Source organism: Anarrhichthys ocellatus, unplaced genomic scaffold (genome assembly GCF_004355925.1).
Source record: "Anarrhichthys ocellatus isolate YVR2014 unplaced genomic scaffold, GSC_Weel_1.0 scaffold13, whole genome shotgun sequence".
In the NCBI taxonomy this organism is placed as follows: domain Eukaryota; kingdom Metazoa; phylum Chordata; class Actinopteri; order Perciformes; family Anarhichadidae; genus Anarrhichthys; species Anarrhichthys ocellatus.
This window is the reverse complement of record NW_022280043.1, coordinates 6,850,606-6,877,420: the sequence shown is the minus strand read 5'-3', so window position 1 is coordinate 6,877,420 and position 26,815 is coordinate 6,850,606. Positions and strand designations below refer to the sequence as shown.

At 40.1% G+C, this 26,815-nt stretch overlaps 4 protein-coding genes across 8 annotated transcripts in view; 2 read left to right on the top strand and 2 right to left on the bottom strand.

Moving 5' to 3' along the window:
* Nucleotides 1-4,370, bottom strand: part of bcl3 (BCL3 transcription coactivator) — an 18,990-nt gene extending 14,620 nt beyond the window's left edge. Inside the window, exons 1-2 of the mRNA XM_031853374.1 lie at nt 2,397-4,370; nt 1,561-1,675 (exon numbers count right to left, since the gene is read on the bottom strand). Coding sequence (XP_031709234.1) covers nt 1,561-1,675; nt 2,397-2,910 — 629 coding nt within the window. The 5' untranslated portion in view covers nt 2,911-4,370. The remainder of the gene's footprint in view (nt 1-1,560; nt 1,676-2,396) is intronic.
* A 3,766-nt stretch (nt 4,371-8,136) lies between these two features.
* cblc (Cbl proto-oncogene C, E3 ubiquitin protein ligase) lies at nt 8,137-20,521 on the top strand. Of its 5 annotated transcripts, XM_031853137.1 has the most exons (12): nt 8,137-8,327; nt 8,551-9,354; nt 12,736-12,882; nt 12,960-13,116; nt 13,561-13,682; nt 14,230-14,367; nt 14,455-14,542; nt 14,709-14,840; nt 16,825-17,001; nt 17,698-17,848; nt 18,159-18,214; nt 18,867-18,896. In XM_031853137.1, exons 2-11 carry the CDS (start codon nt 8,978-8,980, stop codon nt 18,164-18,166), a joined length of 1,497 nt encoding a protein of 498 aa, XP_031708997.1. In that variant the 5' UTR covers nt 8,137-8,327; nt 8,551-8,977; the 3' UTR covers nt 18,167-18,214; nt 18,867-18,896. The 5 variants fall into 5 exon arrangements, with proteins under 5 accessions (XP_031708997.1, XP_031708995.1, XP_031708994.1 ...); XM_031853135.1 differs by lacking the exon at nt 18,159-18,214 and having other exon boundaries at nt 8,977-9,354; nt 18,867-20,521; XM_031853134.1 differs by lacking the exon at nt 18,159-18,214 and having other exon boundaries at nt 8,972-9,354; nt 18,867-20,521.
* LOC116386700 (trypsin-like) lies at nt 20,037-21,886 on the bottom strand. The gene is made up of 6 exons (XM_031853139.1): nt 21,831-21,886; nt 21,539-21,695; nt 21,237-21,335; nt 20,961-21,124; nt 20,473-20,609; nt 20,037-20,391 (listed from the first exon to the last, which is right to left on the bottom strand). Exons 1-6 carry the CDS (start codon nt 21,868-21,870, stop codon nt 20,239-20,241), a joined length of 750 nt encoding a protein of 249 aa, XP_031708999.1. The 5' UTR covers nt 21,871-21,886; the 3' UTR covers nt 20,037-20,238.
* A 982-nt stretch (nt 21,887-22,868) lies between these two features.
* Nucleotides 22,869-24,921, top strand: LOC116386617 (trypsin-2-like). The gene is made up of 5 exons (XM_031852992.1): nt 22,869-22,969; nt 23,066-23,219; nt 23,298-23,557; nt 24,406-24,542; nt 24,632-24,921. The coding sequence occupies exons 1-5, from the start codon at nt 22,930-22,932 to the stop codon at nt 24,782-24,784; spliced, it is 744 nt and encodes a 247-aa protein (XP_031708852.1). The 5' UTR covers nt 22,869-22,929; the 3' UTR covers nt 24,785-24,921.
* The last annotated feature ends 1,894 nt before the right edge of the window (nt 24,922-26,815 follow it).

Genomic DNA, 26,815 nt, shown 5'->3' with positions numbered 1-26,815 from the left:
GTGTGTGTGTGTGTGTGTGTGTTCTCATATGAGTTTGACATTTCAGTTTGTGTGTGGGCGGGTGGGTGTTAAAACTTTAGACAAAGTAAAGTAACCATGCGTTAAAGTTAAACATTTGCATTAATAGTCTCGAGAACTCTTCCAGTGTCCTCTACAGTGTTCTCATTCTCAACCCCCCATCCTACGCCCTGAGATACTTAAAATGAAAGGTTGGTTAAGACACACACTATCTCATCCATGCAATGCCTATTTATTCAAGAAGCTCTGATTCAAGTGCTACAGGTTCCAGGTTGTTGTGTTAGATCAAAGTCTCCATTGCCACTTACGAATCATTCCAGGTTGAACTGAACCAGTTTCCCTGACAGGAAGTGAAACAGCAGTAAAGAATTTAGGTGGATGAAGTGGGGGGCTGACTGTACCTGTTCAATATACAAAACCAGGTGTGTCACAGATTGCAAAACAAATAATCTGAGATGATATTACAGGCATCTCACAAACCACTTCCAGGTTGCGCAACGCAAAAAGATTTCTTTATGAGGTAAGACCGTTAGACGTTGTCTGGGTCCAGCCCTGTGAATCGTTTTGACAAATTGACTTGTTATTTATGTTACCAATTTCATTGACTTATATTGACTTTTAACGAAAATGGTATTGGTTGCCCTTTGAGAAGAGAGGTCAAGTAGTGAAAGTGTCAGGCCCCCAGAGAGCGGATCTGCATTGACTGGCAAGGAGCTTCCATGCAGACTGAAATGTCACAGGACTTCTTCATTCAGGACATTTTAACATGTCACAGTAGGAAAAGCTGAGGTGTGAATGATAAGAATTAATGATGACGGTTGCTGGGTCCTGATACATTACATTAATTTAGTAGACGCTTTTATCCAAAGCAACTTACAATTCAGATTCTATCACATTTCTAGAGCTATTTTGGGGTTAAGTGTCTTGCTCAAGGACACATAAACATGCGACTAGCAGAGCCGGAGCCAGGGATCAAACCACCGATCCTCTGATTGAAGGACGGCCCTGCTATCCACTTAGCCACAGTTGCCCATGATATTGTGCTTTGCTGGTTCACTGTTCCACCATGATGGCTTACTGGGACATGTTTAACTCCAACAAGCTAAAATGTCTGCTGTGGTAAAGGCCTATTGGTTCACAAATTTGAGAATGCAGCTTTACAGAAAGATACACGATTCATGTATCATGTTCCAAGAAGTTAACTATATTTTGTATGTTAAATTTAGGGTATAAATCTCAATCAAACTCTTGGTCTCTACAGGTGTAGATGTGAGCTGGGTCCGTCTAAAGAAAATGACAATGAATGCTCTAAATCTGACGGAAATCCAATGAAAGTTTATGACTGTAGTAAGTTTTCAGATCTTAGAATTGTGCCAAGTTTCGACTGTCAACACAGCCGTCTGACTAAAATGCACTAATTATAAAAATTCATAAGTTGTAGTTGTATGAATCACAGCAATCTTCTAAGCTTACTGTATGCATACGTGACTTGGATATGTGACATAACTTCCAGCCAAAGCCAGTTTAAAGATATTAACATACGTGTCTCCGTCTTCATCTTGACGTGTAGCCAGAGCAATACCAGTCAGCAGGCTTTCGGCTTGGTGGGCCAGAGGGTGGTTCAACTCGGGGACAGGGGGCAAACAGTACAGTGGACCTGCGCAGGAATGACACAGAAAGAGAGAGAGGTGTAAATAAAAGACATAAAAGGTGGAAGAGAGGAAGAGGAAAATGATTAAGATACATATACAAATGAAAAGGCTGCACTGACAAACAAGTCATTTTTTGTAATATGGAAGTGCAACTGTGCATGTAGGTGTGTATGTGTAGTATTCAGTTATGAGTTGACCCAGTGAGCTACTTAATCAGTGCAGGAGAATAGCTGACGGGACATTTTCTCATTGATTCAGCAGCTGCTGCTGCATCTACTCTACTGTATTTTCTTCTACCTGTGACACACTGGTGACCAAATGTATTGAAGAAGGGGGGGGGTAGTGATACAAACAAATGTATATTTATACCAAAAACAAATCTTTAGAGAGCCCCTACAGGTTGCGCCATGATCTGCCTTTGACAGCTACATGTTGTCTTTAACTTAGTCTCACCATTCAACAGGGTGCAGAGAGACCCTCTATCTATGCACATGTCCCACCCTGATTATTTCGGCCATACATAATAATGACTTTCTTAGAAATCACATAACCCACTTCAGATCACTTCAGATGAGTACTTTATAGAACTCAATGCAAAACGTCGTGGTGTAACAAAGATCAAAAACGATTCTTGTTATATAGCCTCTGAGCCTAAAAAAAATTCAAGAAAATAACAAGTTATTGGGTGCTCGGGTAATAGACTGAATGTTGGTCAGTAACACTTACCGTAATCAAGCGGGTGCAGGAAGCGAATGGGATATCGATCTGGACTCTGCCCTGCCTCTTCTACCCGGCTGAGAGTTACTGGTGCTGCGTCGACCCTGCTTTCATTCGCGGCTCTTTCCAAACGACCGGTATACCTCCCTCGTAATGTGAAGTCCGTATCTACTGCACGAGAAAGGCGATCTCCGCTTTCTGGTAAAACCGCTGACTGCGTTTGGGTCTCCGGCACGACAATAATCGGGCGTTTCCTTAAAGGTAGCCTGGAGGAAGAATTGTCCGCTGGCCGTTTACGAGCAGCGCCGGCTTCTGGGTCCGGTGCGCTTCTGACCGCGGAGCAGTGTATTTCCAATCTGTCTTTTCCTGTGCACGCTGAAGGTGCAGTTGAGCCCTTAGCGCGACCTTTGCAGTCCGGAGTCCTCGACCCGGGGCTCCCACGCTCTCGGGTAGTGGTGCGCAGATCCAGCGGCGCGGTGGCAACCGACTGGTGGTCACCGTTCATGGTCATGATCCTCGGCATCAACCGGGGACGAGGCGCTCAGGATCTGAAGAAGTGTCAGGTGTGTGCGCGTGAAGGAAACTTCTCGACGTTCAGTGACAGTTTGGTGATGGGATCAGTCCAATCCAAAGTGGCCAATAGTGCGCTTTTTTTCCATCCCCACGAAATCAAATGGGCATCAATCTGTTTCCTTTTGTGTCACTGGTGTATTTAAGATAAGCGTTCAAAGTAATTGACTCTTACGCAAATGTATTTTCGAAAAAGAGCAAATAGAAGTTTAGTGTAGATAATGTGTATCCCAGCGCACCTAACAACTGCAGGTAGTGTGCAGCAGCTGCGATAGGGCTGATCTGCTTTTAATGAGTGCGGTGCTTTCCCTCTCAGCGCTGTAATCGCTCTGTTTCGATTTGAGGGCAAATTAAACTGAGTGAAGGAGGGCAAAGAGAAAACACTTCGTTGAATTCAAAATAATTTCTGCATTTCCGAACTCTTTCACATCTGTCTGCTTTGCATGCAAGTTGAAAACATCTAATACTGAATTTCTGAAGAAGTTCAAGGATCGATGCTTTTCTCGGTTCGGATGCTTTGGGCTTTTGGGCTTGTAGCCTACAGAAGCAGGCTACCCTGCCTGCATGTTGTTTCTTAATTGTCAACATGGACAACATAAATTCATTGAAATTCTCAGCCATGCTCACAAGGCACACTTTTTTTTAAATTTTCCTTTGTAATTTTCTTTTTTCTTTCAATTTTTCACCGCTTTGAATTGTTCAGTCGTGTTAATAAATAAAAGCTTCTAGATTAAATTGTAATTCAATGTAGCTATTTCAAGACTTGATGAGCAGTTAAAATACAGTTGCATGTAACGGAGAAATTCTGCAGGTAATGTTATAAAGTGTATTTCTGTCCCACCTTATACCAGAGCATGCAACATGGAAATACGGACTTCAACAACATGTAATGTGCAGAGTTACATGTACTTTTTTTTATGAAATTGGGCATATTACCATTTATGTGTTAACGTCAGATCAATAGACAAAGAGTATCAAAAACAGAAAGGCTTTGAAAGGTAAACTTCCTCTCTGAACTTTTCTGTGCCCTCTTAATGATGTCATGGAAAGGATTTTTTTAATGTTATTTTGTTCATGTCTCAGCCTCCACACCCGTGTTTTTACAGTATAGAACAGATACTGTTACATTACAACTGATTGTACTCTTCTATACATTACAGCTTTCTGTATGCTTTACCCACAAATGCTCAATTTTCTGCATTTGTGCAAATTTGTGAACTCATTAGGCTACATTGTAAAGAAACAAGATATGAAAGCTGAAGTAAGCCTTACGATTAATTCTAGATTGATTAGGACAGAATTTGCAAATTGCACTGCATTGGATGTGCAGTGTGTCAGTCAGCTCATATGTTGCCTCAGGTTGTACATATGCCACCTGGATACAGACTCAGAGCTGAACTTGCACTCCCAAAAGTAGGAATGAGGAGAATTAAACGGGGATACATGCAGAGAGAAGATGCCCTATCCAAACCGACTGAACAGTTGATGCCATGTCACTGCTGCCCTGCATGTGGCCATGTTACCGGATCACAAACACTCATACAACCCATAAATGTGCATATACTAGCATGCATATGCACCCACACACACACACAAATAACACCTTACCTCCTTGTCTTTAACCTTATCCTACTCCACCCTCAGAGCAGGGTCTGATTACCAGGGTCAATTTGGGACTTTCCTCTTTCCACTCAAGTGTGGAGTTGGCAACGGAAAGTCAAACTTGGTGTCTAAAGTCCCTAAAACACCCAGATACTGCACAAACATGCTCTGCAGCTGTCAATGCACTCAACCATTAGGGTCTCCTCTGGCATTAAGTATCATTGTTTATGAAAAACACGGCCTACCTCTTTAACGGCCAGTCTTACCCTGAACACACACTTGACAGAGGTCATTGCTTAATGAATGAGACACTGACTGAGGTTTGATGAGCTTAAAGAACATTCACATATGCAGTATGTAAACAGAAGTATCCCCATATCAATATTAATATTTAGTGGCTCAGTTTTCTGAGACACTGCAGCATAATGAATGCAGAGTCATCTCTGGCACAGATGAAGAGGTAGCATGAGGCCCTCTTGTGCCGCGAGAGAAAAGGTGAACCTAGAACAAAACGAAGCATTAAGAAATACTATACTTCTCCAAAGAATGAAACTACATTTCAACAATACAGAGCAAACTATTGTTCTCACTGGCTGCTGCGCAAGTAGCGTTGACATTTGTCTTTTGCAGCCGTTGGCGGGGCTACTGCAACATGAACAACTGGAGAAAATCCAGCAGGAAGCCTATTTATGTTGAGTTGAGTCATACGATTGTAAAGTATTATTTAAAGCACATAATGTGCTCTTTAGTTAAGGGGATATAAGCTGGACACTGACATTTAAATGGGTAAAATAATCAGATTTCAGTGACAACACGTCATTGGCTAAATTGTGACTGAGTTAGTGTCTCCCTCTTATGGATGTTGAAGCAAAGGTTGTCAGTTCTCTCATTCTAATTATTTATTGCTAATTCAAATGTTGGCCTGATATTAGCGCTAAAGGAATTGTTACAGTTACCACAAACTTAAATTTTGTGTTGATTTCTGCGATCACTGTGGAAAAAAGCGGTAGTGTTGCCGAGCATCAGATTCCCTTTAGAAAACCTCTTATTTTACCACAGAGGGGTCTGTCAGCCTGCCCTGCTCCTGGTTCTGGTTCTCCCATGCCTACTTTCCCTCAGCGGGTCCAGCAACACGGTCTGGGTCCCCAGCAGCATGGTGACGGTGTTGGTTCCCAGTAGGGTCTGGCGGGATACCGAGGGGAGGCTCTGCTCCTGGCAGGAGGTGAAGCCGCTACTGCCGGGGGCGGATGAGTGTTTAGACAAAAACTAAACATGTAGCTTTTCCAACCTACGACATTGAAACAAAATCAAAAATTATACACAAAATATGAATATTCCTTCAATGAAAATGTTCAATAACAAAAAAACAACAACTATTGCTTACAATGCACTCTCCATATTAACACACTTTGAAATGGACAATTTTTGTACTTTTATTTACTACATGAAGAATGTGTACATTCTGGTGTTAATACATATGTAGTTTTACTTGATAGTCCAACTACTGCTGAAAAGGATATTAATAAGGTATTTATTTGAGCTGAAGCAGAGTTGATCTAAATCCCCCCTAGAGGAATAAAACAATAACTAAAATATATTCCAAATGTATTGAATTTGTAAAATTGTTGAATGAAAATATAATCAAAAGATATATGATAAGACTATTTAGGTTAGATTAAAAGTTCTCAATACATTGTTCAGAAAACTAATAGGCCTATAGCCGCAAAGAACTATTTCATATACAGATACAGGGGAGTAATGGCGTCCTGAGCAGAAAAGGAAGTCGCACCATGGATGTGTAAAGCTTTCTCCGCAACCTAAAGAAGGCAAGAACACCCCCACCCATCATGTGCACCTTTTACCGAGGCACCATTGAGAGCATCCTGACAAACTGTATCACTGTGTGGGGCGGAAGCTGCACTGACTACAACAGGAAAGCCCTGCAGCGCATAGTGCACACAGCTGGAAGGATCATTGGTGCCTCACTCCCCTCCCTGCAGGACATATATGACACCCGCCTCACCCGCAAAGTCACCATGATTGTGCGCGACTCCAGCCGCCCCTCACACAGTCTCTTCAGCCTTCTGCCCTCTGGGAGAAGATACCGGAGCCTCCGTGCTCGCACCACCAGACTTTCAAACAGCTTCGTCCACCAGGCTGTTAGGAAGCTGAACTCTCTCCCTCCTCTCTTTTAAGACTCCCTATGTCTGACTGCTGCTAAATACAGAATGATAGTTTTTCTTAATATATATGTTGTTCAAATGTTTTTTTTTTTTATCTATTTGCACATATTATCTGTATTCACTTTATATGTTGGACTGGAGAGAAACGTTTTTTCAACTCCTCTGTATGTTCGGTACATATTGAGAAATTGACAATAAAGCTGACTTTGACTAAAGATAACTGGATACAGCGCTGAAGGCATCAATATATACAAAAAGGTTTGCCATAAATACAATGTAGGAAAAGCTGCCTGTAGTTCTATATTCAGGGAAAACATATCTGGCTGGTCATTCTGGATCTACTACTTGGTTTTCAGTGGAGGCTGTCATGCCGGCTGGAAGTGCACCACTGCCATCTTCTGGTCAATGAACGCGGAGCAGACAACTTTATTTTACCCTTTAAAAAAAAATAAATTAAAAAAATTTCCCACAAAGCCTGAAAAGAATAACTAAAAAGAAAACTATGTTTAAGTAACATATTAAAAAACAAACAACAATTGCATATTTAAACGAGTACAGATTCAGTCATCTGGCCTCGTTTAGATGACCACATTTATTAATGATGAGCCCTACACTGTAAATTCAGATTGATTTATATTTGAAGTGTAGTCCATAGGTGAATATAGAGACACTTTTTTAAAACCACCGTACACCATGGTTTACCCATCATTTTCCATGCTAATGCGATAACTAATTTGCATGTAAAAGATAAATATTTATTGTTATATATCAAGGCTCATATAGGTATAATATACAAGTACATTTATTTTGAATATAATAATAATAAAATAAATACAATTCATTCAAACCACAAATGTCAACCACGTGGTGGCGTCACCAACGTCACCAACGTCACCAGAATTCATTCTCTCGGGACCATAGATGTCTGGACACAATTTCATTGCAATCCATCCAACAGTTATTAAAATATTTAAGTATGAACCAAAATTGTGGATGTACTGACAGACTGACTTTGCAGCAAAAATTCTGGTGAAATGCAAACTAAATCCATTTAATCTGCTGATAGGTTAAGATGGTGGTTCTTTTTAACATGCCAACTGTTGGAGGTGACCTTTCCTTTGAACGCAGGCATACTGTCAGTTAGTAAGTAGTCTGACTGCTGTCTGGATACCACGTGCTACTTTAGTCACCGCTTTGATTCTAATGTTAAGGTATGAGTTCTCACCTCTCTGTCTTTCATACTGCTTCTTCTTTGTGTCTCTTTCTTGATGTCACTCTCTCTCTCTCTCTCTCTCTCTCTCTCTCTCTCTCTCTCGCTCTCTCTCTCTTGCACTCCAGCAAAGAAAACAGACCTGTTTGGCTGGCTGCAACCAGGAAACCAATCAAAGGGTGCAGAGAGAGAGAGAGCGAGAGAGAGAGAGAACGCGAGGGTGACATCAAGAAAGAGAAACAAAGAAGAAGCAGAAACATTTTAGCCAATGACAGAGGACATGTTTCCACTGTGATGTAAATAGTGGTCTCTTTTCTGTTGACCCTGACTGTGTGGGACTGCTGTGCTGCCGAGCTGTGCGCATGATGAATATCGGTAAGTGTGCTAGATAGGCTGAATATGTAGGGGTGGAGTGAGTTGGGATGGTAGAAGTTAAAACAGTTTCAGAGTTGAGTATCAGTGTCAGGCCCTCCCTTCCTTTGTTTTCAGTTCACTCTTTCTCATTCTTGGCCTCTTGTGTTATATTGTTGATGTTGTGAAAGTCTTTTTAAAAACAGCCTCTTTTATATTGTAAACATATTTTTGTATTTTTTTGAAGACCTGACTGAGGAGTGAGAGGCTACAAACGGACCAGAGTGGATCTCTGGCGCCAAAAGGCTAAGCTTCTAATGCATTTTTAGAGATGCAGTAATCAAACGTGCCATCCATTGTTTGATGATGTAATACTGTTGGATTATTATCATATGGATCAAGCATGGATGCTGTATGAGGAGGCTAAGATGTGTTTTTCAGATGAAGCTGGGAACTCACAAAAATCACTGTAAAGATAATAAATACCATCTTAAAACCTAAGCCAGTATGAATAGCTGCTCCTATTTTTGCTTATAAACCTTCACATATTCAAAAGAGAGCTTTCACATCTCTCAAAACAGTAGGACCATTATTACTTATTGTCACGTCCCCTTACACAGGGCCAGACTGACTTTTGAAGTTATTTTTGATTCACATCACTTCACAAGAGCAGAATGATGGCGGCAGCAAGTTCAGCAGGCTCCCTGACCCCAAAATTGAGTTCCCAGCCCCCCACCAGTGGAGACCTGCGGCTGGTGGACAAGGCCCTCAAAAGACTGGACAAGCTCCGCCAGCTGTGCACTAATCCCCGGCTGGGCCTGAGGAACAGTCCACCATACCTGCCAGAGTTGTTATCGGAGACAACAACACTGCTCACAAAGGTTTGGGAGCCCTACCGAGGCCTCAGCGTGGCAGGCGGCCAGGTGCTCCGGGGAGATGAGGTCAAGTACCTGAGGGTCCATGTCAGAAACCTGCTGGATAAGACGGAGAGAGCTTTGCTGCTGTTTAAAGAGGGACGGGAGAAAATGTTTGAGGAGACGTCCAGCTACAGGTAAGACGGACCCTGGCTGACATCTTTACAAAAGAAAATAAATACTTATATAAATACATATATAAATAAATAAATATTATATATATAATTATCTAATCAAATGCCTGATTCATTCTGTAATGATTGCGTCCTTTATCCTCTGGCCTTTTGAGCATTGCTCATGATAAAGTAATCATTCATTTTATAAGAGTCATGTTCTGTCCCATGTTGTTTCCCATTTTGGAGTACAAAACATCAATCACGAAACAATTAACTTATTAGTTGCTTGAGAGAACATTAATCAGCAACAATTTTGATTATCAATTCATTGTCTCAGTCATAGATCTGAACACCGGCGACGGCGTTAACTCAGGAATGCGATATCTCAGGACCTGGACTGGTCATTGTGACCTCACGTCTCTCCAATTCACATGAACGCAATATTTCAGTAGCCCCCTCGAGAGAATTATTTACAGTTTGGCTCAAAAGTCCACTTAGACTTAGGGATGAACCGATTAGAATTTGATAGTCAAAGATCAAGGTCACGGTGACTTCACAAAACACATTTTTGGCCAAAACTCAATTTCAGACAAATGTCTAATAGGAACAAATTATGACATTTTGGACAGACATGAATTCAAACTGCAACTTGATTGTTTGGCGGAAGCATACAACTGCAAGGCGGTAATTCTAGTTTTGGACTGTTCGGAAAAAACATCGGAAGACATCTTTCTGCATTGTCTGACTCTCCTGACACTATCGAGCCATTTTTGTTTTATTTGCTCAGGTTTTGAGATATCGGTCTCTGATTTCTACTGAAGTAAAACTACATTCTTAAACAGCAACATTTATTTCCAGAAACAGTGTTTCCGATAATAATAACTCTGTGGATTACCCAGAATAACGGGGAAATATTTTCTGTGAAGAGCTTGGAATCTTTGAGCGCCACAAATAAAATCCCATTCAAACAAACGAAATGTCGGAGACCTCGCAACCGGAACAATTAAAACCAAAAACTTTCTGCGATCTCTTGGGCTCTTTACGCAGCTAATGCTCTTTAAACAAAAGTAAGAGAATCCAAAAATAGTCCTCTTTATTTGCACAACGTAAAGAGTCATAACCTAATAGCTGACAGTTACGATAGAAGCCGCGTCTAACACTAAATTAAATAATTAAATTAACTCAAATAACTATGTTACACTATATATAGAAGCGCTTAATTAAATAACTTCCCCGGTTCCCACAAGTCAAATACTTCACTGTGTGCCAGAGAAAAAGAAAAAATGACAATATTCATTAAATTTGCTGTTTGGCTAAAGTGGATATTTTGGAGCAGCTTAAAAAGAGTGACTTTTTTATTTGGAGTTTGGGCTGCGTCTGCGTCTCTTGTTGGGACTACTAATGACAAAGATGGAAAAAGGGCCAAACCTGCATCTTTGTGATGCTAATTGGGAGGAAACTTGGCAAAAGCAACCTCAGTATGTGAGCAGCTTGGGAGAGAGACTGTCTGGCTTTAAACAGACATCTTTTACTGTATCTTCTAACCTGCTTGCGGCCTAAATTCAGGACTATATCTCTTTCTTATATTTTTACATCTGTCCGTCCATCCAATTGAGACAATTTTACTCTACTACACACACTGTGTGAAAATTGTTACAGACAAGATCTGCAAATCAGATATGTTTAGATATTTGTTACGTCATCTTTCACATAATAGCAGATGGCCTTCCCACCGCAGCCAGGTCTGCATGAGCAGTCATGTGGCAAACATAGTTTTTAATGTGTAATGTGGTTAAATGCACGGCAAATTTTGTAAATATCGTCTTTTGTATTTTTTATAACATCTTGCTACAATGTGCTCTTTTCTACTGCTTGTTTTCCCACCGACTCAGGCCACTAAGCTGCAGGCACTTAGTCTATTTCTAAAAACATTGACAGCTGGATGGTGAAAAATATTAGTCTCCCATTAGTAAGTGAATTTTCTATCATGTGAAGTTAAAAACAGAAGTGAGATACATCTGATGCTGGCGACAGAAGCAGTGACAGTGGAAGGTTTCATGAAGTGACACACTGGCTTCAACCTCTTCTGACTGGAATTGATGTAACACATGCAAATGTGCAAACTCCGGTTAAACATGCAACTAGAATTGTGAGCAGAAACAACATAAGAAACACACATATAAGTCGATTAATAGATCATATTATGTTACTATTAAAGATGAAAATTAAGCTTATGTTTTTACAAATTTACACATTTCACCTAAAAGATGTAACTGGCTATGCTCTAGCGGGCTTAACTTTATGTTTCATTTTGACTCATGAATATTTGATTAGCATTTTTATTATCTTAGTGTACTCATTGTGTTTAGGGTGTTGTTTTTTAACGTTAATTCAAGTTAAAACATGTTGTCATGTAATGCAAAACAACTTTTTACCAAACAAACACGGATATTAAATCTCAATGGATTTTAGGATGCAGAAATGATTTGAATCTAGGACATATGAGCATTAATGTTAAAAGTGAGGGTCACTCAGAGCTAGCTTTAGGTTCTGCGTCTTGAAATTTCAAAGCTAAAATTTGGAAATGTTGAAAAATGCATAAGAACAATTGATAGAATGTTAAAATCATATATGTAATAAGCCTAGTAGAGCCTGGAAAGAGAGTTCAGTAAATACTGATAAAGACTGGTCTGAAGTGGCACACTGGCCACTGGAACATTTTGTGGTATTTACAGACAAGCATGCAGCAGAGAGCATCCTGTTTGCTCGCTGGACTACCTGTTGTGTGTGTTTGCGTTTGTCTGTGTGTGTATCTATGGAAAGTATCAGCAATGCTTGTTTCAACTGGAAAGAATGAGTAGAGTATCAAATGAACAACAGTTAGAGCTTTGTTTCTCTAAAGAAAAGGTGGTTGTAGAATTGTATCTTAACTTATTTATTTTAATCTCTACACAATCCATTCATAGCCAATGCGTATAGTTTTTACCACAGTTGTCATTGCTGAACATACTTACTTGGTTAGACAAACATGACTTCACCTGCACCTACAGTGCAAGTTGGAGTCTTAACTCTAAGATAGTTTATCTCTTGCATACAAGTAGAATGCAAGAGATAAACATGAGTTGAAATAAAAAAGACTAAGGATTTTTCTGCAGATACAAATGTACCAGGCCTTTGACACTTGAACTGTAAGAGAATACTATAAGGAGGTGTGTGAGATGACGTTTATCAGTTTGAAACAAATGAGTTATTGGCCCACAAGATGGTCTTATGTATTTGTATAAGAGATCAAATGTATTTCAACACCACAGGGCCAGAAAAAATGTTGACATGTCCAAACAAATTATATCATTTATATTTCTGTATCAGCAACTGAAAGTCTGCTGTGTTTTACATTCTCAGGAGGAACTTGACCAAACTGTCCTTGCTGTTCAGTCACATGCTCTGGGAGCTGAGGGCCATGTTTCCAAGGGGCGGTTTTCAGGGTGACGCCTACAGGGTGACTAAAACAGAGGCTGCAGAGTTTTGGATGCGTTCATTTGGAAACAAGTGAGTGTGGGTAATTTAATTTTTGCTGCCGAGTTGTGTGTCTACATTTGCTATCTGCTAATATTATGCTCTGACAGGTGTGTAGTGCAGTGGCATAGGTTCAAAGAGCAGCTGCGGAGTGTACACACATTTGAGGAAGGGATGGAGTCCATGGCCCTAAAGTCAACAATAGATCTCACCTGTAATGACCACATCACTGTGTTTGAGTTTGACATCTTCACTAGACTGTTTCAGGTAGGTTGAAATATTCCAATCAAAAATATTAAACTGATTTCTTAAAGAAATAGTTTAACATTTTGGTAAATACGCTCAGTGGCTTTCTTGCCAAGAGTTAAGAAGATGGTTACATCTCTCATATCTGCACCAAGAAATAGTCCGGCCATCATTTGTTGTACAATTCTAAACAAACAAGCTGTGATGTGTCAATTAGTCAATTTTGGAGGTGCTAGTAGGCAGATTTTGTTACAGAGCCAGGCTAGCTGGTTCCCCCTGTTTCCAGTTTTCATGCTAAGCTAAGCTAACTGTAGCTCTACATCTAATGTACAGACATGAGAGAGGTATCTTCTCATCTACAACAACTCTTGGCAAGACAGTACATAAGCCTTTTTTTCCCACAACAGTGAGCTATTCCTTTAATGATGAAACGTCATGAACATCCTGAGTCTCCTCTCATTTTAGCCCTGGGGGTCACTCATAAGGAACTGGAACCAGCTAGCGGTGATTCATCCCGGCTACATGGCCTTCCTCACCTATGACCAGGTTATAGGTCGTCTGGAACACTACCTGCACAAACCCGGCAGGTGAGGACGAGCACAGCAACAAACTCTGACTGATGCACTTCCTGGAGAAGATGATATACTGTATGTCACACATAGCTCAAAACTCAAATAGCACTATGGAGGATGTTGAGTACTCGAGTTCAAATCTGACAGTTGATCTAATTTGTAAGAAATCAGGTCCATGAAGCAACATAGAAACACAGCACTCCATCTTTAACTACCTGGCTATTCATTATGAAAAGTTAAAAAATTGGGAAGAGGCTTTTTACTACTAAGTACCATGCATTTATTTTTCTCTTGAGTTTTTGGCATATATTTCATTGCTCATCAAACTCAGCAGCTCATGATAATAATCACCACTAGTATAGCTGTTTTAAGAATGAGAGGAATTGTATTGTAATTAATTTCTGAAATACAGAAAATAAAGTAAGTGCAGACCAAAGCCAGTCTTATTGCAAAAGACTAACGGACACCCAAAAACAAAATAATAATCAAGTGACACATCTGTTAACTTTAATGTCTACATGTAAACAAGTGTGATTTACAAGGATCTATTTCTCTCTCTTAGCTATATCTTTCGCCTGAGCTGCACAAGAATGGGCCAGTGGGCTATTGGCCATGTGACCAGTGGAGGTAGCATCGTCCAGACCATCCCCCAGAATGCACCTCTCTATCAGGCACTCATTCAGGGCTTCAAGGAAGGCTGGTCAGGACAAACACACATCTCTCTGCTTCATTTTTTTTTCTTTGTTTGTGTTTTTTCTCTAAGTGCTGTGTGCTTCTGTGCCTGCAGCTACTTGTACCCAGATGGCCGTGATGTGAACCCCGACGTGACAAGCTTGTATGAACCGGCCCAGAGGGGCAAAGTCAAAGTTACAGAAGTAAGATGATGCTCTTCATGCCCCTTCATCAATTAATCAAACTGCCAACAGGATCCTGAGGCTTTACCAAGACATAACATAAATCATATCCTGGATTGTTCTCTCATCGTTTTCCGTCTTGTCTCTCTTGTCCATCCATCCACACCGCCACTGTAACACCCAACAGGAGCAGTATGAGCTTTACTGTGACATAGGCAGCACCTTCCAGCTGTGTAAGATCTGTGCAGAGAGGGATAAGGACACTCGTATCCAGCCCTGTGGGCATCTCCTGTGCCAACCCTGCCTTACAGGCTGGCAGGTATGAATCCACATCCACCTACTCATTGTAGCCTAACTGTACAGTATTTCAAAACGCATGCTAGTCTTCAGCTGCTTTCTTCTTATTACTGACATGTTATATAGACTTTTACTTTAACCGTTTTGTGTGTTTAGTGGAGGGAAACAGTCAGGTTGACTAAACTAGATTTATTTCTGTATTTGAATATGGTTTGGAGTTTATGTCAAAAATATGCAAGTGTTTAACAAAGTGATGTTCACGTTCTTTATAATATATAAGATAACCCTCACAAATCAATGACATGACTGATATATTCATTTCAAAACAATAATCTCAAATTTCTCAGTATCTCCACATAAAATGTTTCACTGAAATGAAGAATTGGAGAGAAATGGTTTTATCTGTGCAAAACGTTCCTCGATTTAAAAAAAATCAAAATGAACATAGTCTTGCTTTAAAAACACTATGAACCACAGCTAATTCTATAAGGTTCTATAATGTCATCCACATCTTTCTATTAAGTTTATGTGGAATTGTTACACTTCCTTTTTCAGGAAATAAGAGGAAGTGTAACAATTCCACATAAACTTCAGTGAATATTTCAGGAAATATTCACACCTGTGCTTGTGAATTGGGTCATTCAGGCCACAAAAAGCTGTGGACTCCACATTTAAACCATCTTAAACCAATTATTTGCATGAGCAAATAGTTTGATAACTTACCGGAAAGACAAGCACAAAGCTCGGTTCAGTGGTTAAAAAAAGAAAAGGGCTGTGAAGTGAACCATTACTATCAATGACAGATGCCATGCAGTATGCAAACAGACAACTGTAAAAGTGTAGACGGGGACTGATAACATCTATGTAAATGTAAATGAGTGTTATACGGTTGACCTTCAATTACCTTCAATCACATTTGACCAGTTTAGATGGCAACCAAATCCCAAAAGTATGTCTGAAAATGTTATCTTCACGTGGACAGCATGTCCTGTGTGCACTTTTCTCCCGACTTCCTACTTCCTCTTTTTTAGAATGACATAGAAGACATCCAGTCGGAATTAAAACTGCTGCTACAGCTTCATGTCAGCCAACCAATAGCCTCCAATCTGTTCTGGAGGTGTTTACGCCTTTGAAAAGGTGCAGAGCAGCATGTCCTGACATTTGGCTGATGACTTCCTGTGTGAGCACAGCCTCACATCCTCCTCAAACTGCATCGGTCACATTCACTTTGTTCACAAGTGTGTGTGTGCGTGTGTGCGTGAGAGAGAGAGAAAGAGTGACAGGAAAAGAAAATAAAACATGCTTTGTGGACATCAGACAATGGAAAAGTTGTAAGTTAGTCTAGATTGTGGTCAACCACACTTCCTCATCAACAGCAAGTTTACAATACAACTCAAAGACCTTCACAAGCACTTAAACTCTGAACTAAATCACAATTTCAAAGCCATGTGCACACATTTGCAGCTGAATCCCAAAAGCTACCAAAAGATTTTACAAGATTAACAAAGCAGTGTGGGAAAGTAAAAGATTTTTAAATAGACCAAATAATAGTTTATAGTTTAACGTATATCAGTCAGACAAACTGCAAATAGATAAAAGGAGCAATCTGAAAAACCATGTCAACTATATGGACAGAATGTATATAATGTAAAGAGGTGGTTACAGGAATAAAAAAAATAAAAAATGTATGAACGCCATAAAACCTGGAGAGACACTAAGCCTGTATGCTTAAGCAATGAAAGTAAAATGTTACGACAATTCATCTTTATCTGGTTTACATTCGGGGGAAACCGCAATCTACAGTCTGTTGAACCTGGTGGTTTCCACCTCCTTCATCTTTTTCGGAAAACTGGTGCTTTTATTCTTTGAAGAGAAGTCCAACATATTCCACTACACTTCAAAGGACACAAAGCTGCTCTCAAGACAACGGGTGACGATGGGTTTCTACATTCATTTAGTGTTTCCATTACCCTGTCGATGACCTGTCGTTGAAAACTATCTCGCAGAAGTCAGCTGGCCACACCTGCCCATACTGTCGCTGCGACATCAGAGGAACAGAGTCCATCCTCGTCGAGCCCTACCAGCCAGGTAGCGGTCAGTGGGAGGAGGAGGAGGAGGAACAAGAGGAGGAGGACCATGAGGACATCGAACTGATGGTAAAAGAAATGGCTGCCCTGAGGAAGGTGTGTGAATACATTTCTGTATATGATCATTTTTTTTGTTTAATTCCAGCCGGTCTGTCAGTTAGTACACCACTTCGGTCCAGAACGAAAATGCTCAACACTTACTGTGTGGATTGACATGACATTTGGTGGAGACATTGGTGATTCTCAGAGGAGGAATTTGTTGATCCCTGACCTTTTCCCTTGTGCCACAATGAGGTTGACATTTGTATCATTCATGTGCCCCTCATTGTCATAACCATTTTGATTCCTTAACGTTTCATCTAGTTCCATTATCAGGGCAATGTTATGCAATGTAATGTATCCAATACTTTGGTTTGGGACCAAATACCTGCAAAACTATTGACATTTGCATCAGCCTCATCTGTACTTTGTTTTTAGTGCTAATTGGCAGATGTTAATGTGCTAAACTAACATTGTGAACGTGGTAAACATTACCTGCTAAACATCAGCATGTTATAGTTGTCAATGTGAGCATATTGAGATTAGCATTTAGCTCAACGCATTGCTTTGGTACCACTAGCATGGCTGCAGACTCTTTGTATTGATGTTTGTGTCCGTCTGCAACTCATTCAATTTAGTACATGCTTGAAGTTCAGTTATTTAGAAGGTTTTGTATCAGTTTGCAACATGCACTCCTCCAGAGTCCTTATTTTTTTAAATTCCTCACTGACTGCCTACATTTTCTCTCAACAGTTCTCAAGTTTGGATTACCAGGTTCCCAGGTCCCACCGCAGCGCTCCACCTCTGCTCCCTAAAAAAAGCACAACCCCACACTGTCCATCTCCCTCCAGTCAATCCCAAACATCAGAAACCAAGACTGGACCAACACTCCCCCTCCCGTTCAGTAAGTTCCCACAGACACTCAAGCTATATGCCTATTGATGCTGTATTACCTCTTGGCAGTTCAATGATGATGTGTTAAGTTTCTCCATTCCCCACAGAGAAACTCTGAGGAATGTTAATGCATGCACAGTATGCTCACCAACTACAGTGTGAATATGTGTAGTAGCCAGGGATGAAAGAAACTAATTACATTTAGTCAACTGTTACTGTAACAAAGTGATTTCTTTTTCAGTAAGTAAGTATTGTATTTACCTTCATCCTCCTAGTGGCTGGTGGCTGCATCTTTGTTACATGTTTTCTCTCGTCAGCAGGCTCATAGTGGCAATGAAGCACGTAGAAGAAACAAAAAACAGACAAAAATGAAAAGTTAAGACTCTGTTTAAACTGATTGTGCAGTTTGTTTTGTAGTTATGTGTTTGTAGGTTTCACCTTAAATTGCACGTGTCTTTATGCATATTTGTCCTTTAATTTGTTTGTCTATACAATAAAAGCATAGTAATAAAAAGAACATTGTAAACAAGGGATATTTAGTATATATATATTATAGTGGACTGTTTCACAGAAGTCTGTTTCTGAATGAATCTTGCTAACCCGACTCCTCCATCTAGTTATTTTATTGTTCCTAAATGAAATCTATTCATAGACCCTTTCACATCAGACATTTTGACAATGAATGCTGCCTCCGTTCCAGCAATTATTGCAATGCAATGCAGCAATTAATACTGCGATTAGTGACGCTTTTGGCAGGTCCAAATGTTTGCTGTGGAGATAAGTAGATTCTACTTTAGTTTCACTCCCAGTGTTTTACCCTCATGTCATGCCCACCATGCAATAGCTTTGAGACCATTTATGTAAGCATTCAGTCTTCTCAATTCCAGTAAAAATGTACTACTCAAACCTTCATTGGTAACTCATAATCTAATACAAGTCTCAGCTAGAATTGTTTCATTCATCTGGAAAGTGGATACATGAAATGAAACATGAATTTGAGTATGATCTCTTTTTGTGTTCATGTGTAGATGGAGCAGCATTGCTCGTACCTTCCAGTCCAGTCAAACAGAGACGAAGACATAAAGAGGGGGAGGTGTGGAGAGCAGGGCTCAGAGAAAACAAATGTGACCTGGGAGAGATGATGAGAAGAATGTCGTCCTTATAGAAAAGCAACCTCCACAAAATACAGACTCTTTTATTAAAATGAGAAATACTTGGGGACTAACATCTCCAATCCAGAAATCAGTCCTCATTGAATGTAAGAATAGTTTCTGGTGTCATGTCTAACTGTAAATGACCGTGTGTCAACCACACTGCTGAAGTTGTGATGAGTGCGCGGGACTGACAGGAAACCTGCTAACAGAGGCCTCCTACTGTTCAATAATCACACTGTCATTACCTCACTCAGAGAGTGAGAGTGACTTAAAACAAAAAACACACACCTGGAGCTAAGGATTTATGCATATTATAGGCATAAGTGCATACATTTTTCACAAGAGAGAGATGGTTGAATCCTCCAATTTTAATGCCTTTGTTTAAAATATATTTTAAAAAAACAAAAAAAAAAAACAAGACGGGCTGGTCTTTTTAGGACTAAGGACAGCAAGGCATACTACCTTTTATAGACCAGTTTTATTGTGTTATTTGAAAAAAAATACAGTTTTTAATCTCATATCCATACATTAAGGAGGCTTAACGAGGGCTTTTCTTCTCTGTACTTTCACCTATTTTACTCATAAATGTATTATTGTGTAACCTTGGTTTAATTCATGCCGTGCATTTTTATCTTAATGGCTTATTTATTCTTTCGGGCGCTTGTACAGCAGTGTTGTTACAATTTTTCACTGATTCTTTCAAATTAAATTGTTTTCTGAGCCTCCATGAAATAATATAAATTAATGAAAGGCTTGATATTTGAAAATGTAATATATTATAAACAAACGAAGGGGGGCAATCACATATAGTGAATATATGAAACATTAGAAAAATGCTACCTCGTCATTTAACCCATTCCTTAAGTTTGTTCTTATGAATAAGTTATGTGAATAATTAAATGTTTCTATGTAAGTACACCAAACAGTCTTTCATGGTATTAAAATCAAACAAATAAAACTGTAACTGACATATACTTATGCTCCGATAGTTTCATTTGGTGTTTTTGTTTTCTCTCATTATGGATGTGAACAGACAAATGAAAATTGAATATATACCAAGTGGTTTTATTTAGTTTTCTATGTTATAGCACATGTGTTGATTTTGGATATATGAGCAAGAAAACTTCATAGGAGACAAGGCATCAGAGAAAGACAGAAAAGTAAAGTCAGGGCTGTTAAAGAAAATGGGACTGAGGGGAACCAGTCGAAACAGTAAAGAAAAGTAAAGTGAAAATTGGTCATTTCTTCAGGGATTGGCTTCCAAGGTGTCGTCAATCCAGCCAAGGAACTGACACAATTTGACGTAGACACCGGGGTAGTTAGGCAGGGCACATCCCTGACCCCATGACACCAGGCCGTGGACCTCTCCGTCACACACCAAAGGGCTGCCGGAGTCACCCTGACAAAGTAAGCGTGAGCATGCGATTAATTCTTAATTAATTAATACCAGTTAGTGTTTGGAAGTTATTGTAAAACTCACATTGCATGCGTCTCTGCCTCCATCCATGTATCCGGCACACACCATCCTGGGAGAGATCATGTCAGGATAGGCGTTCTTACAGTCCCGGTTATCCACTATGGGCACATCCAAACACTGCAGAAGGGTGGGCATGTTCACTGTAACAGACAGAACAGAAATAGTCATGAAAATCTAAATAATGTTATCGTCCGTTTCACCAGCTTGTCTGTGACTCCCAGTCCCAAGCCCATTTGTTCCTACTAAATCTAAAATCAGTGAATCTATATGTAACCTATAAAAACATACAACAAATATATACATACATTTTGTAAAACGAAAACAGCTGGACACTGTTTTTTGTGCAAAAGTCACTCAAACAAGATTAGGTTTGTTGGGGACTATTCTCATCTGCGGATTAATAAACATCTGGTGCCCTAGTGAGTATTTTAGGCAGCTGAAAGGTTTAAGTGGAGTGAGCTACATGTCAAACTGCATTATAATCAACTCACCCTCGCCATCGATGGCAGTGTTGCCCCAGCCAGACACAGAGCAGGGGAGCCCCCCCATTGGGCACCCTGTGGGCAATGGGATGGGTGCAACTGCTGCGGTCACCTCCACTGGTTGGAAGAGCTTGATCAACATTATGTCAAAATCCAGAGTCTGGTAGTCATAACTGCACACACAGAAAAATGAAATAAGCTTTAGACTGTAGCTGTTTCTCTGCACTGAATAAATGAATCAGACAAAAACTAAATCATGCAATGGTTTCTTCAATTTTTACTCACCTAGGGTGCCAGATGATGTTTTCAGTCTTCATGAGCTGCTCTGTACCCTCAAACACTCGCATATCATGTTCTCCCAGCATGATCTGCATGGCATAGGGACTGAGAGAGGAAGTGAAATATTCCAATTAGAATGTGGGAGCAGAACAAGCTTTCAGTATTATGTTTCATATATATTTCTCTACATCTCAAAGGGAAAAAATGCATAAAAATCATACAAGACACATGGCAAAAACAACCTGGCAACGAGAGGATAATGCTAATAAGATTTGAAAGTAATCTTTTCTCCATTGATGCATACTTACTTGTACCAACAGTGAGCAACGGAGAGCACCCACTGCTTGTTGATAAGCACCCCACCACAGAAGTGGTAACCATAGTTGAGGGAGGCCATGAACGGACGAGAGTGAGGATCACACTCATGCCCGCCAATGATTCTGCCATCTTCTCGGGGAACTGCCGCTGCCACACGCACACACAGAGAAAGAGACACATCTGTGTTAAAGTTATCTTTAACTACAACTTTCCATCACATTTATGAAATTGCTGACATTACAGTACGGCTTTGTGTGTGTGTGTGTGTGTGTGTGTCTTTACCAGCAGCTCCGATCATCAGCAGCAGAGCCAGCAGTCTCATGGTGTCAGGTGAAAGATCAGAAGATACCTGGACACACCTTGGCTCATATTTATATCCCACCAGCCTCGCTCTGCTCGCCCCCCCCCCCTGCCTCCCTGCCCCCTTACCCCCGTCCTCATCTCCTCCCTCTCTCTCTGTTGACCCCATTCGTGTCCTGCCTCCCTGCCCCATTTTTGTGTGTGGGCACTTTTGCCTTATCGTAGCACACCCCCTGTGTTTACTGTATGTCATCTGTGCACCTCATTTACAAATATGGACCAAGGTCTTCACACATTTAACACCTGTTTAAGATTCTCTCATGGGTCACTTATTGTTGACAAGCTGCAACAGCAAACATTGAAAACAGTTATATAACCTTCTTTTAGCTTCGGCCAATTTAAGGTAAAAAGGAGAAAATTACAGCAATAACTGTTGTTTTTAACCAAGAGACTCCATGGCAAATATATTATGAATAATAATTTGGTTGAAGAAAAAAAAAGTCCTGTTTTCTGGCTCCGCTTTGGGTTCCACTTGAACAAAAGCCAAGAGAGGTGAGAAAGAGATCATCTGTCGTCTGAAGCAGAAAACTAAAATGTTGTCTTTTTCTGTTTCTGTGTCAGACTTTAAGCTCTAATGAGTACAGAATAAGTTATTGTCTTCTATTGTATTCAACCTATATGTAATAACATGTTATGGCTGGAAACAATACTTTTGTGTGGTGTCTGCTAAAAATGTGTGTCCCATACAAAGAATAGGCACATTTATTTATTTAGGTGAAAGGTGCAGAAAATGATCCGTCTAAAACAGAGTACAGAAAACACTCTCCAAGGCCAAACATATGTAAGATGTGGCTCACTTATTAACTGAAAGGATGAACGTGGCACATGAAAAGATAAGGTTACTTTTCAGGGCAGTGATAAGGGAGGTAGGAAATTCGGGGGTGGGTGTGTATTGGGTGGAGATATGGAGGTGTGGAGGAGGAGGGAGAGCATGGAAAGACAGAGTAGTTCAGGTATAAATGCAGTGGATGACAGATCATTCACATCCAGTCTGGTCGTATAGACTCGAGTCAGCCACAAGATGATTGGCCTGATTGTTGTCATGCTCCTGGGCGCTGCAGGTAAAGAATATCTGCAGCATGCCCAACAATTTTAGGGTAAAGAAGAACTGTAACTATTGTAAATATGACAAATTTTGTTTTTCTTTTACACCACAGCTGCAGCACCTACGGATGATAGGATTGTGGGTGGCTACCAGTGTGAAGCCCATTCTCAACCCTGGCAGGTGTCTCTCAACATTGGCTACCACTTCTGCGGCGGCTCCCTCATCAATGACCAGTGGATTGCCTCTGCTGCCCACTGCTGGCAAAAGTGTGTATACGATTGAATGTTTTTGTATGAATTAATTTATGAGGATTATGAAAATGTTGAAGTTTGTCTCCACTTCAGCCCCTTTTCCCAGATTGCCGTCTTGGGTGACAACCACATCTGGATGAACGAGGGCACGGAGCAGTTCATGTCAGTGGATGCCATCTACTGGCATGAGAGTTACGACTACCAGACCATGGACTACGACATCATGCTGATGAAGCTGGCGCACCCCGTCACCGTGAACCATTACGTCAAGCCTGTCGCCCTGCCCAAAGCCTGCCCCACACCTGGGGACATGTGCACAGTGTCTGGATGGGGCAACATCTACACTGATCAAGGTGAGGAAGCAAATCTTCACATTAAAAGGTCATCAACAAAATGTTGCTCATGACACTCTGGTCTTCTATAGATTTACAACACATTATAACAAACGCCTCTAATAAAAGTTCCCCCATTGTGTTTTAGTAGAAGTGGACCACCTCACCTTGAACAGAGACAGTCCTAGCTGCTATCACAAAAATGATCAATTATACTTTTATGAAATAAAACATTAACCAGGCAGAGAAGAGTACAGAAAATGTCATATATTTAAAGACTATTGATATTTATATTTATATATATATATCAATATGTAACAGTGATTTTAACAATCAAGATATATTAAATAATTTTCTAAAAACATACACAAGACAAACAAAACCAGTTATCTTATTTCTAGTCGATGACTAGATGGATCTGCTAACATGAGGATTGTGGCCAGCAGAATTGTATCAGCTGTTGCTAAGCTAACATATCACAAGCTAATGCTAACAGCTCTGTGACTTGCTTGAAAACTTTGTCTCCAGCAGAATTCTTTATGTTTTTTAATCTAGTTTTTTGAAAGCAAAGTGAAACCAGGTTCTAAATATAAATAAGCACTTGGTGGATACATACTGGATAAAATGCTAAATCAAAAATCTAAAGATTGATAGCTTAGCCTATCTAGTTATGGTTGCTAAAGAACGACAGGAAACCTTCACTATTCAAGGGTGGTGGATCATTTATTACTCTTGGCAGATAAATTAAAACCAAATTGCTGCACTTTAAGCTCCAAAAGTCGACATTTTGGAGATAGCCCCAGTGGTTTGATATTATATGGTCATGTTGAATACTTAAAGGAATCTGTTTTTGTTGTTCTTATCTGCAGTGTTCAACCCGTTTTACCTGCAGTGTGTGGACGTCCCCATTCTGTCTAACAAGGACTGCGATGGTTCCTACCCCGGCATGATCACTGACCGCATGGTGTGCGCTGGATACCTGGAGGGAGGCAAGGATGCTTGTCAGGTATTTCCACACAATTACACAGAAAAGAAAAACATGTTTAATGGGATGCATTGCTGGAAGGAATAAACTTTTCTCTCTTACCTGCTCAGGGTGACTCTGGTGGTCCTCTGGTGTGTAATGGAGAGCTGCAAGGTATTGTCTCCTGGGGCCAGGGCTGCGCTCAACCCAACTACCCGGGTGTTTACACCAAAGTCTGCTCTCTGATGCCCTGGATCAACGATATTCTCTCCAGATACACCTAGGCTGTGAGCTCCCATCACAGAGCTACGTGGGAGAGGGGAAACCAGAGGGAGATTTAAACTGAGAGAGTCAGGAGGTGGTGGTGGGTAGTGTCAAAAAGAAAAGCAGTGGGAGAGCAGCTGGGAGCCATGATGACAAACTGTGGGGGGGAGAGAGAGAGAGAGAGAGAGAGAGAGAGAGAGAGAGAGAGAGAGAGATGTGACATGTGTTTAGTCAGGGCACAATCAATAAAATCTACAATTTTGTGATGCATCACTGTGTACATTATTGTCGACATTAGTATCTGCTCACAATGCAGCAATACTGTTTTCTGGGTTTGTTTCAAGTCAGTGGTGACATTTCCACCAAAAAAAATATAAACCACAATCAAACAGTTACAGCTAGTTAATGTCAGTACACTGTAAAAATTCACAACATTGCATCAGCTTGTGAGCAAATCTAACATATTGTGTGTGAATTAGCCTTTTCTTGACCCACATCAACAATCAATCCATGAGATTTTCATCAAAATAAGACACACAAAGTGTTGCGTTCACCTGTTAACAAGTGTATTGAGCATTGGTGTTTAGCATTCAAAAGCTGCATGAATAGTGGTAAAAAGATTTTGTTAGTCTTTTCCTCTTTTTTTTGTCGCAGCACTTGAAAAGGCTACTGCTCTCATTTTGATTTTCTGTCTCCTGAGTGCAGAAGGCTTTATAAACCTGGAAAGGAAGGGTGCAGATGCTGCAACACCTCATTTATCAATGTCAGAATCCGACAAGAATCTGAAGAGGAGTTAGACTTCCATTGAAATGTGTTCAATGATTTCCATTTACAAACGAGAACTTGGTCTCCACCAAAAATCTGGTGGCAGAGAAATCAAATAAAACAGACAGTATGTTTCCTCAGCAGGTCATTTGTTTTTTACTCATACTCTCCTTCCTTTAGTTTAAAAGGATGATGCTAAAGAAATTCATTCTGTGAGGTTTCTAATAATGTGGTGCTCTACTGTTCTTCAAGAGAATGAAAGAAAAAGTTTCTTTATTTTTAAAAAATAAGCTTTTGAAGTCACTTTAGGCTGAGCAAAAAAAAAAACAGATAGGACCTGATTCAACACAAGCTTGAAGTCACACATTTTCAATTGATCATCTGTTACTAAAAAAAGAAAATCATCACCTTAAACTATCACCATCATTCAGGAACGTGATGCCCCAAAACACTGCAATTACTTTGACCCTTCAACAAGAATAGAAATGCCCTTCTTACCATAATTGCCTTCTTTTCTTGTCCATGAAAGGTCAGTTGAAGCTGTTGGTTGTGAAGCAGCAGTCAGTCATGTTGAAAGTGATGGCACACGTCTTGTTTAACACTTTTGCAGCAAGCAATAGATTGTCGGAAAAATTAATGGGAAGTTGCACAGAAATGTCCCCCATCTGTTCTTCACAGACAGCAATGTGGATTATCCCTCATCATCATCACCATCACCATCACCATCATCATCATCACAGTGAAACAAGACACAGAAAGAGATGAGGTGATGAAATGGAATATGACAGATTAGTAAATCAATTACTAAATGTAAAACATTAAAGTCCCTTTTAAAAATTGTTTTATATATCCATGTATAATAAATGTATTCCCATTCTAAATGCTGGGAAATTAAGTTGAATTATTAATTGAAAACAACCGCCACAGACATCTCTACTCTAATGAGTCGTGAGACTTCGAGTACTATGCAGAAGTACCTGTCGTCCCCAGCTGCTTTATAAAAACACTGTCAAAGAGGGTTCAATTTGAGGGGATATCCTAATGTGGAAGAGCCCAGAAGGGCAAGAATATTTGTTGTATTGTATTAGGAAACCATTTTGTGGTATATAAACATAATATAAACGTTGATTTGAAACCCGTTGCTGCAATGGAAGAAGCATTTTCCACAAAGATGCATAAAATGAACCCAAAAATGATGTTGATTCAAACATCATCAGTTCAATCAAAATAAAATGTGAAAGTATCAAATTCAATGCAACATTTTAGAGCTAGGTATATCACAACAT